The sequence below is a fragment of the Melospiza melodia genome, chromosome 5 (assembly GCF_035770615.1).
Source record: "Melospiza melodia melodia isolate bMelMel2 chromosome 5, bMelMel2.pri, whole genome shotgun sequence".
Lineage (NCBI taxonomy): Eukaryota > Metazoa > Chordata > Aves > Passeriformes > Passerellidae > Melospiza > Melospiza melodia.
Genome location: NC_086198.1, coordinates 3,999,794 through 4,011,907, shown reverse-complemented (window position 1 = coordinate 4,011,907; position 12,114 = coordinate 3,999,794). Strand labels below are relative to the sequence as shown.

The window sequence follows — 12,114 nt, the reverse complement described above, 5'->3', positions numbered from 1 at the left end:
TGGGGATATGGGCAATTAAAAAAAGTACTTGTTTTTATAACTTTTTACTCTTTGGATGACTGTGGGCACTTAAATGCCTTTTCAGATAGTCTGTCATTGTTTCAGTCCTGATGTCTGTGTTTATTTTGTCTTGGATTCCATCAGCTAGGATAATAGTTAAGATCCATCTTTAGAGAGGAAGGAAGACAAAAACAATTTGACACTAGCATCATGCTCTGACAAATCTGAACCCTGCCAGTTGTGAAGGCAGATTGTCTGATCTACTTTACACTGTCTGAGAGATGGAAAGGTTACTAAACATCTTCCCCATTAAGAAAAAGATCAAAGGCAAGTCGCTGAGCACCTTGCATTTGGAGTTTCTTTTACTTCGTACAACAATCTGTGAAACCTTTGCCCTGAGTATTTGCTGATTCCTGGAATAGCTGGGGGTACAAAGCACTTGAAATTTTTGTGTATGGGAATATGGTGACTCCTTGCTAAAGTTTCTGAGATGATCACCATAACTAATAAGATTTACCACAGTTGGGTTGTGTAGGTATTGAGTTCAGCTCAATAGTGATCAGTTTTAATGAAGGCTAAAGAGTTTCTAGCTCTTAATTTTGTACATGATTCTTTCAAATAGAATTCTAATGCTCGAAATTTTACTTTTGTGTAAACGGTCTCACTTAAGATGTTTGTTTCTTTTGAGAAAGATATTTTTGGGTTTCTGGAAATTTTAAATGTCAATGGTTCTCTGTGCCTTACAAAAGTTCATTGTAATACATAAAGCATTTTGAAAGAAATTTTATCCTATGCTACTGCCATTCATGTGCTTTAAAGGATGGAAGTATGGTTTTGTGATAGATTGTGGTAGAAGTGAGGAGTCTGCTTTTCAGAATTACAAAGGAATTTTCTTATTAAATTTTCTAATTTGATATTAATTTACTTCTCCTAATTTCACAATTTTATTTTTATTTTCACAATGATATTCCTTTGTCATAAGAGATTTTTTTTCTCCATAACATCTATATTTTTCACTTGTTATTATCCTTGATCTGGCCAGAAAGTTATAGGTTGCAAAATTCACACCAGAGGTGGTTCTTGACACTGCAGCGTTGTGCCAGAAACATTTTGCTAAGGTGAGGCTTTGGATGCTGCTCCCTTCCACTTAGCTCCACAGAGGAGTCAAAGATCTTGCACTGACCTGCAGAAATCTGGGAAGTAACTGTGCTCTCCTAGATTTAAGCCTCTCTTTCTGTTTAAAACAATATTAATTAATAACAAACCAACTGACAGCCTCACAGTAATATAAAAGGATTTATAGAAAAAGAAAGTAGCAGAGCTCCGTGGAGATGAAACTTTTGCTTTAGCAGATTGCTACTGTTGTATAGAGTGTCACTTAGTAAGACAAAAATTATTTTGTTGCACTAGACCCCTGAGGAAGAATTTAACTTTCTTACAAGGTGGTGGGAGAAGTTTGAGACTCAGTGCTATAAAATGTCTTTTTCTTGTTCCTCTACTAGAATACAAAAATCTCGGCATTCAGGAGAAGTGCTAAGAACAGCTTCTACAGAGGCAAGTGCAAGTAGTGCCTGCATAAACCTTCATCTGAACAGGGCAATGGGAGATTGTCTCTGGTTGCATGCAGGTGGGAAATATCAGAGATTCAAAAGCCAAGTGGAGGATGGCAACAAGCTGTGGTAACCAGGGCTAGTCAGGGTAGGTGTCCCAGGAGTGAAATTATCCTTCTGATGGGCGCTACTGCAGAATCAGAAGAGAAGGGACAAACTCCAGGGTCCCACTGAAAACCAGTGACTAAAGAGTACCACCTTCACAGGAACAGACTGACTCTGCAGTGCTGCAGTCTGGTCCAGAGGACAAGCAGACTGATGATTTTGCCTTGATTTTCCAGAAGCCTTTGAGTCAGGCGTGTGTAGAGTCATGTAATTTTTGTCTGTTCTTCTGATTCCTCTCTAGAGTTTTTTCCTGCCCAAATGTATGTGCCAATGAGACAGCCTCTGAATCTGAGACTATAATAAATATCTAAGAAGTGATTGAACTACTTTTCTGTGAGGTGAGAAATTGGTACTTTTTTATTTGTAAGTTTATCTCTTGCTTACATTTTTTTCAAACTTATTGGTAGAAACCATACATTTTCAGTACTAAACCACTATTTTGAAAGCCTGTTAAATTTAGGCAGAGCTTTGTGCACATATGGAAGTAACTGAATGACAAGAGGTTGTTTACAAAGGGTGGAGTAGCCTCTTGAAAATTTTTCTAAGATTTTAAAGATCTCTGCCTCTTGTACATGCTATATATATACAACTATAAAATATAGTCACTATATTGCACAGCTGTATAAGCAAGAATTTTGAGAGGGCCCTTAGTATGGGTTATTCAGCAAATGTTCTGCAGTTTTATAGCAGCTGCTGGGATTTAGTTTCCTTGGTATGCTGCTTTTAGGACTGCCCATCAAATATGTTCATTGTCCTCTTTGCAGGACAATGCAAGCCATGCAAGATGCAAAACACTGCCCACTTCTTACTACCAAGGGCCTTTTTTTCTTAGTGCATTTTTTCTTTAAAAAGTACCTGCCTGACACACAGAATCTCTTTGTTTGTGTTGATGTAGCACCCAGAAGTTTCACGAGAGCCCAAGGCCTGCACATGCATGGTGCCATCTTTGCAACATAGACTCTGTGGAGGAATGGGAATAGATAGACACAAAGATGTGGGAATTAATCTCTAGGAAGATAATTTGTGATGGCTTTTACTGCTGGTGGGACCTACACTGGCTGTTGACTTCTTGCTCTCCATTGTTTCAACTCCCAAAGCAGAAGGTTAGGCTGTTATTCTAACTTCCAGTACAGCTGGTCCCCATATATCAGTGTGTTACTTAAATACCAGGGTACTAATGATATGTGACACCAGTGGAAAACAAGAAAGCTGAGACCAACATTTTTGGCATATCTTTTGCTACTATAGCCTTTGGAAGAACAGCCGGTGAATGAATTGACTTGTGATTTGAATTGCTGTAAGTCCACATCTCCAAGTTTTAGAATTCTGTTATATGTGAGAGGAAATTTGTGCAGGATTCATGGCTCGTCTCCCTCTCTTGTTAGTTTTGTACACTGAGGAGTTACAAGCCCAGCTTCCACTCATTTTATCTAACTTGCATTGAGTCAGTGATAATAGGAGAAGAAAAGCATGCATCAAAACAAAAGCTGTATCCTACAAGTGTTTCTGTTTGTACACTGGCAGATAGATTTGGTAGATTTGGGCATCCAGATTGAGAAACCTTCTGCATCAATTGTCTTCTGTGCAGAGGAAGCACAAATGCAATCAGAAGATCTGGCATGAAAAAAAAAAAGAACGAAAACAGGGGAGCCTTTCTTCTCATTACACAGACAGGTTTTTCTTAAAAGTCATACAAGTTAAAATAAATACCACAGCACATAAGGCAGCACACAGAAAAATGAATCGGTGAACTACAGCACGTGTGCAGCAGCAGCGCTGCATTCCTGTCATCACACATTCCCAAAGCATAACACTGAGAGAAATATGATCTGAAACTAGTTTAAGAGGTGCTGTAAGTAAGCCAGGATTACTACCATGGTATAACACAACCTGATAGCAAGACTGAAGACTTGCTTGTGATAGGCTTTGAAACATTTTTCTTTTTTTCTATTTGGAAATTTTTTCACTTACACCTTTGCCCTTGGGATTTTTTTCTTTCCCTTTTTGGTGGAGTTTCTCAAATGCTCTCTTCAAGAAGAGAGTTGTCTGGGCAAGCCCAGCTTTTCCCTTGCCAATAAATCCGTCAAGAAAGGCTGCCTCTTTTTGTGACCTGGACCACAAGCATGGATTACAATTACTTGGCTTCTCTTGCATATTTGAGTAACAACAAGTACTAGTGAGAGGTTACAAATTAATAGTGTTAGTGTCAGAAGTCCAAGGACTGATGTGAAAGGGTGTGAGTGAGGTTTCTGGTTTGTTCTTGCTAGTATATCTGATTGCAAATATCTGGAAGAGAAAAGTAGTGCTTCCTACAGACAAAGACAATTATGGTGTATTGCCAGACTGCCTTAACCCGTAAAGGATTGCTTAAAAACATGTCTTTCAGAGTCTGAGCTCTTAACCTTTGTTAACAGAGAGATAAAATAATCCACACATGAAAATGGTGAGTTTACGACATGGAAAACTTTCTTCTTCGTGGATTTATAATGTTAGAGGTGCTGGCAATGTATTTTCTCAGGAACTCTATTATGCAAGGCTATAAATCTAATAAACCTATAGATTACCAAGGCCTGTGATGTTATACATGAGCTTGGGGTTTTTCACAAGTTCATAATTTCATTTTTCCCACCTCTTCTCACACTCCATTTTTCCTCCCCCTCCTCTGCTTTCCAACTGTTTGTACTGTAGGCTTTTTCCCTACTTTTTTTGTTTAGTCATTTCTGCTCTCCCTCTCCTACTTTCAAAAACTCTGCAATTCCTTCCCAGAATCTCACAGCATCCTATCTCCCCCTTTTAAAATGTTACAGGTTGTGATGGGTTTGTATTCATAGGCCACAGAAGGACGCTCTGCTCCCTGTTTGTGACTGTGGCCTTCCTTGGTGCAAAGTCTCCCATGTGTCCCAGTATTACCAATGTTATTTGTAGTGTTTGTTTCTGAAGCTGGGCAGGGGGAAAGGACCCCTATCATAGACCTGCAGTGTGATGCCACAAAACTCTGTGTGGCACTTGGCATCTTGGGGGTGTTAGCTCCTCCTGTGGTGTTGGGTGCTTGTCAGGCACCAGCTCAGCTGACAGCAATAAAGTGAAGCCCTCCTAATTTCCTCCGTGAGGCAGCCAGATCAGGCTGTGTGCCACAGGCAAGGTAGTGACAGGGTAAGGCAGAACCCAGGCTTTTAATGCATATTTGAGAGAAAATTATTTTAGAGGTGTAGCTTGTCTTAGTGAAGAGGGGGATTTCCTCCTTGCATGTCCTATTATTTTGCCTTTTTTATTTTAGTATTCGGCTTGTGTGCTTATTTAATTTGAAAAACCTCATGCAGTCAGTCCCCAAGCCAAGGAAGTAGCTAAGGCAGTAACACCAGCCCACCCTCTTACTGAAGCCTGCTGCTGTCCCTATGGAAACTTGTTTGTCATAGGAAGGAAAAAAAAAGTAGTCCCAGCTGAAACTTGAAATACCGCATTACATGAGAGCAATTGCCATATACGTACAAGCATGCATACACATACAGAGAAACACAGATACAGCTCACCATATTGCACTCTGCTACATAATTATTTTTCAGATAAGGAAAAGTGAACCTTGAAATAGGAGCTGAGATCCCAAAGTTTTAACACTGCATTTGCCACTGATTTCCTACACTTTTCTGGGCAAGTTATGTCCTTTTCTGTTTTCCATCTACAAAATGGAAACAGGCCTGCTCAGCAACTAGTAAATGTTTATGAAGATCACATGCAATAGATATTCTTAGTAAGATTTGTTTTCTCACTTTTTAAAAGATAAAACATATTTTCAGAAGCAAAAACTTTGAATTGTTTCTCCAAAAGACTTCAGGCTCCTTATGAACTTGGGCTGAAGAAGGGTTGTGATGGAACATCTAAGAATCCTTTGTAATGTCTGATATGGAACTAAACTTCTTTTTTGAAATTCATACTGTTAAATATATACTTTTGAAATGGCTACTATTGTATTGCCAATTCTTGATAAGGAATTGTTAGGTTATGAGGCAGGCAGGATGCCTAATTTTTGTTTAGTTCAGACCTTTTCCCCAAGATCTCTATGGTCTATTTATCCAAGCATCACCTCTCCCTCCAGTAATGCAAGATAGAGATGGTTCCTGTTGGACTTTAAATACCAAATTATAAAAATGAATGTTTTATCGTATTTTCAATAAAAAGTTTCTGAGTTTAACCTTTCCCTTATTAAACAAAAAATCTCCCCAAGAAAACAAACAAAAAATCAAAACCCAAAACAAAACCCCCTCCAAAGAATTATGGATGAATAAAAAAACCCAAAACCACAAGCTTTGCCACCATCTCAATTTTTCTCATCACTACCAAGTGTTCAGATTCCCATTAGTGTAATTCATGCCTGGAAGAAGAATTTTTCCTTACTTCTAGCAAGCTCTATTAGACAATTTCCATGACTGAGAATCTTTTCCTTACTCTGCTCTGACATAGCCATATGAATCCAGAAATTTATTTTCCTTCATTAAAAAAAAAGTAAACTTAAATGTCTCAGAATAAAATGTTGTGGATTTGTTTGTTCTTTTGTTTTGTTTTGTTTTTTTAAAGCTCTCAAGTTTTAGCTTTCAGATCACATGAAGAAAATAGTTTTATTTCAGTTTGGCCATTGAAGCAAAAAAATCAATTACACTCACAGTTCTAGCTCTTATTCCAAAGAAAACAGCCAAAACTTAAACTTGGTCTTTAATTATATATTTGATTCATCCCAGTAACAACACTTGACTTCAAACAATTCAAGAGCAGGAGGAAACTTGCTCTGAATTCCTCTCTTCAAAGAGGAGTACTCTTTCAGATACCATGTCAGGAGACTTTAAGCTGAAACCAAACAAGATAACTGTGAGAAGACTTGATAAAAGGAACTTTAGGTGACCACAGGAACAATGTCTCAATACTGAGATGTTTTTAAATTGTTTTTAAACAGATTTCCCCACATGTGGGAAGGGAAAATTGATCTTGCCAGATGGTCAAACCACTACAGTTGCTTACTTCTCTCATTCCCTCTTCCTTTCATAGTCGTAGGAGCAAATTATTATTCATTTAAAATTACCACACATTGAAAATGGGTCATTATCTGTACCCAAAACTGTGAACCAGTCTAATTCCTAGAACTGCTAAGCAGACAATACCATGTGTTAATTATATGTACTGTATGACTCTTGTGACAATTCATGGAAGTGTACAAATTAAGTCAATTAAAGCCACTTGAAAGACTTCTGTGCAGTCACCAGTTCATTAGTGCACAGCAAATTGCTTGAAATGAATTGGGATGTGTGCTTTATCTGACACTTGCAGAGCCATCCCATATTTTTTTATTTGATACTTGTTAGAATATTTTAGTTAGGAATAATTATACAAAAAGCCAGTGTAAAGGTCACTGGGGCCTTGTTTGTTGTCAAGAGTGTTTGTGTGTCCTGCTTTGTTCTTTCTTTCTATTTCTTGACCTCATTTTTCCTCCTCATTGCTGATTCCTATTTGTCTCTTGTCTCATGTCATCTTTTAATGGAACAGATTGATATCTAGGGCTGTGTCTAGACTAGGAGAAAAGTTGAGTGTAGTTCAGCAATAAGTTGAAGCTAGCTGGCCAACTATATCCAACCACTTCTTAACTGCTGGAAAGGCAAAGCCATCATTCATTCAATGTTCAGATAGTGCAATGTGAATTTATGCTTCTAAATAGAATTTAATTAGCTTCTACATTTGGTAAAATAGGTACATTTTTTAGGATTGACTTGTCTAGGTAGTGCTAACCAATCTACCCCAACCTCAGCCTTCAAGGAGAAAAATGGAATGATTCTAAAAGTTCTTATGGTTTTTCTGGTCTGAGGGTGAAAACATGCTCTATTATAAGCTTTGCGTAGGTTGATGAGTAAATTGCTAGATGAGTAAGTTTCATGAGGGAAAATCTTATGTTTTTACTAGAGGAGCTCTAGGCCATCTTTTTTCTCATCTTAACTTTTCCTGTTGCTACCAGTATACAAAGAAAGTATCAGTGGAAAAATGTCTTTCCTGATAGCTTTTCTCAGCTGGAAAAAGATGAGGCTGAATGAGAAAGAACCCCGTAGCATTTAGCTTTCAGTTTTCTTGCTGAGTTTCATTAATGTATATTCTATTCATGTGAAAGGGACTGCTGCATCCGAGCCCCTGCGTAATTCTTTGGTGTGTGTGCTGCCCGCAGAGCGCAGGCAGATGGGCTGAGGTGGCTGCTGCAGTGACTCACCCACAGCCACGCAGCAAGGCAGCCCAGGGATGATATCTCATGGTCCACTGCCTTTGCTATGGAGTTCGCTCTCTGATGGTCATCCTTTTACTGGTTCACCTCTACTGAATAGTGCCAGGTACAAAATTACAGTCCTCTGTTTTTCCACACTCTTATAAATGTAACACAAACCACTGTAAGAAGGATTGATTATAAAAATATAAATATATAAGTAATTTAACTAGGCTGCAAAAGCAACATTTTCACATCCCTGCATTGCAGTTGTGCCCATTGATAACGGTGGCAGCACCTGACAACACCGGGCGTGCTCAGAGCTGCCTTGCAGAGGAGGAACCGAGTTCCTTTGCACAGTTCTGGTTAACTGGAGTTCATGAAATGCCCGGGTGGCCAGGCCCCACTCAAGAGGGTGCCCTGGGAGTAGATGTGTGAGCCACAGTGAGAGGGTGGGAACCCCCTTGCCGCCAGTGAGGGGGCAGCCCGGGTGTCCTGGACACCCTTGTGGAGTGTGCTGGGTTTCGGTGTGGCGGTGTGGCTGACTGGGCCCTCCTGGGGAGAGCCGCTTCTTCAGGCGCCCGTGGGCAAAGGCGGCGGAGGATGCGAGGGTGAGCCCCGCGGGCTGTGCGCAGGGTGCCCCGGGGATGCACCTCTGTCCCGGCGCCCTTCCCTCGCTCCTGTCCGTCCGTTCGCCCCGCGTTGCCCGAAGGGGCCGATGGCCAGGTCCGGCCCGCAGCCCGGCCGTGCGGGGTGCCCAGCACTGCGCACCCGGCCCGGCGCTCCGCCGTCACTGCCACCGCCAGGAAGGAAGGAAGGACGGACGGACGGACGGACGGACGGACGGAAAGGAGGCGGGGCGGGAGGGGGCCGGGTCCCTGCCGCGCACGGGTTTCGTACGCGGGCGCCTGCGAGCCGGTGCCGCGCGGGGGAGCGCGGAGCCCGGCGGGAGTAGCGCGGCTGCGGCGGGAGTGGCATGAGCCCGGGCGGCGCTCCGGCAGCGGCTGCTCTCGGCGCGGCGAGGCGGAGGGCAGGCGGCGGGCGGGCCGCGCAGGCGGGCGGAGCGGCCGGCGGCCTCCCACCCCGCGCCGGCCCTCCCTAGCGCGGAGCCGGCGGCGATCCAGCCCCAGGGCCGGGCGGGCGGGAGTCGGCGCCGACCATGGCGAGGCGCGGCGCTGCCGGGGACCGCGGGCCGCTGCCGGCCGCCCGGGCGCCGCCGGCCTGAGGAGGAAGGAGGAGGCGGTGGTGGCGGCGGGCGGGGGGGTCGCGGCTGCATCCGCTCGTCCCGCGGCCCAGAGAGGCGTCTGTGGGCCCTCCCTCCTCTCCTCTCCCTCCTCCTTCTCCTCCCGCCGCTCCTCCCGCCGCGCCGGGAGCTGCCGCCTCCTCCCCAGCGCCGGGCGCGCCGCGGTCGGGGTCGCAGCCGGCGGCCGCGGGATTTTCCTCGTTTGTTTGGGCCTTTTGTGTCGGGGCTCACAGTTGGCTAAGCACGGCCGGGCTGAATCGGGCCATTGTTCGGGACCCCCGAGCTCCCACGCTGCACATCTCTCGTCCCCAGCCCCCCTCCGGCTCCCCCTCCCCCCCGTTCCTTTTTTTGCCTGAGAAGCCACATAACGTGCCTTTCCTCCACGCAAATCTGGGAGCTATAAGCCGGACCGATTGCAAATGAAGTGTAATGCATTGTGGGACGTGTGTAAAATTGGATCATTCGAGGGAGAGGAAAAAAAAAAAGGAAGGGACCTGCGGCTGGCGCCCTAGAAGAGGGAGCGGCGCGATGCGCGCAGGTTGCGGCCCGGCGGTGGCCGCGCTCGGCTGATGGCCGGCAGCGCGCAGCCCTGAGCCGTGCTGCGGCGGGAGGAGCAGGAGGCTCGGCCGTCCTCAGCATGAAGAAGACGCGGAGTACGACCTTGCGGCGGGCCTGGCCTAGCTCCGACTTCTCCGACCGGGCCTCAGACCGCATGAGGTCCCGCAGCGAGAAGGACTACCGACTGCACAAGCACTTCCCCCCAGCTTTTATTTCCCAGGCATCACGGGGCTACATGACATCAGGTTTGTAACATAATTTGTGTATGCGAGAGAGCTTTATTGCGAGGCTGCTTCGGCATGTGTCTGCCTGGGAAGGATGTGTTGGTGGGTACGGAGGGGAGCCTGCGATCGGGAGGCTGAGTTGTTAGGAATAATGAAAAAAAAAAAAAATAGCATACATCCACCATTTTGTACCTCTGCAAGATTCACAGCGGTGTCCTCGCAATATGGTGTTTAAAATCTGTTAGTCTAGTGAAATAAAATGTATGAGAGATACGGTTGCATCTCTGTTGCGGAAGAGCAGACAAAAATGACTGGATGTGCAGAGCATGGAGCCCTTTGCGCCTTTTGTGCGTAAAAGCATGTGCTGGATATTTACTGCTCTCCCACACATTCCTCTTAAAATGCAGTTAACTCTACTTAATTCATCAGGTTTTCGTGTTTTTCCATTTTGGAAAGGAAAAGGGTTACTTGTGGTTGCAAATGCAGTTGTCTTGTTACAGTCTCTCAGGCTTTCAGCTGCATGTTTCTGCAATGGCAAGGCATGTGTTGGTGAAAATGACTGTAAACACATTTGCATTTGTTTTTTGAGGTGTAGAAGGAGACCAGACCTCTGTATGTGGTGGAACACACACGTGCATGTATATTCATTTGTCAGTGGCTTTCAAGGAAGGCCGTAGGGAAATAATGGACACTGCACCAACATGTTTGTGCATGGGAAAGAGAAAGCACAAACAAAACAAAAAACAGCGCAGGGAAAGGCAGGCATCAGGGAGAGGCTTGGCCTCCGATGGAGTGCTGGTGAGATTTTGGAAAGCCTCGGTACTATTTGTAGAATCTGCTCCATCCAGAAATGCATCTTAATGGCCTTGGAATTAAGGCATTTCATAAACACCCAAAAGACGACTTGGGAAAATGCTGATGGGGAGGGGGCCGGGGGCAGAAAATCCTGGAAACCTCCTTTGTTGTTCTGCTGCCTGTTTATTGTGATGATAGGACATAATGTTTCATTATTATGATGGCAAATTCCAATTTATCACAAAGGCACGTTTCTCCCTCTGAGGCACAATTTAGGTTGAGTAGGCAGATTCCTTGAAAGGAGAAAACTAAGGTATTTATAATGCATTACTGAAAACGACTCCAGCCCTGTACTGCTGTCCCCTTCTGCCTCATTTCTGCTGCAAAGGTTGAGCCAAAGATTGTGGTTTTCAGTTCTGTGCTCACTTTCCTGTCTCTGGCCCTAATAAACATATCTCTTTAGTCAGGATTGGTTTTTCATGTTTTAAAAGTGCCTCGTGACTAATTTTTTTCTTTCATGCCCAAGTACAAGAGAAATAATGTGCATTTTATTGAAAAATCTGCCTGTGTAAGAGTATTGTGCCATTTTGGCAATTGGTGCTCTGCTCTGGTTCCTGGGAAGTCACATAGTGAGTGGAAACAACAAGGAAAATTTATGCTTGGACAGCTGAAGAGGAGAATGGTTGTGTTGGTGAAGTGGTTGACTTGTTCCATTGGTGCTGCAGGACTTGAAAGTGTCTGGAAAGCTGAATCTGACAATACTGCAAAGATTTTTCTTGTTCTGGGTGAATGTCCTGGTATTCCCAGTGTAAGATACCCTGTGTCAGATCTGTTGAAGTCAGTGCTTTTTAGGCCCTTCTTTCAGTATGAAAGGCCATATTTAAGAGAGAAGGAGCTCACGTGAGCATTTTATGCCAAGTGCTGTGGTTCTTGCTTGTTTTTAATTCTTCAGCAAAGTGCTCTGGCTCTGTGAAAGCTTTATGTTGGCAAGGTTGGTACCAACCAACCAGACAGTCAAACACCAGCAATCTGCAGAATCAGATGTGTCACCCTGCATTTGTTGGCAGATACCCGTGTCCTTGAGAGGTAGGAGGGGGCACAGAATTTTAATCTGCTATAGATATTTTAAAATAATCTCCAGGCCAAGAATACTTGTTTATGACTATAGAGGGTAGTCATTTCAATTGCAACAACTGAAGATAAGAACAAATGTCATGTTAAGTTTTACTAATTTGTTAAAGTTTTTGGAGGGAGAACACGTTGAAAATTAAAATCAGCAAATATTTGTTGGTTTTGTTGTTTTGGGTTTTTCTTGTTGTTGTTGGTTTTTTCAACCTTAACAACAGC

General features: G+C 43.7%; 1 protein-coding gene across 5 annotated transcripts in view; it reads left to right on the top strand.

The window, feature by feature from the left end:
- The window catches only part of STOX2 (storkhead box 2), a 145,221-nt gene that overhangs the window by 64,161 nt on the left and 68,946 nt on the right, over positions 1–12,114 (top strand). The window contains exon 1 of one of the 5 annotated variants that reach the window (XM_063156108.1): positions 9,342–9,993. The exons of 3 other annotated variants lie outside the window; for them this stretch is intronic. In XM_063156108.1, the coding sequence (XP_063012178.1) occupies positions 9,828–9,993 (166 nt within the window). In that variant the 5' untranslated portion in view covers positions 9,342–9,827. Of the gene's footprint in view, positions 1–9,341; positions 9,994–12,114 lie in introns of those variants that run through there. One more of the 5 variants, XM_063156109.1, reaches the window with a different exon arrangement.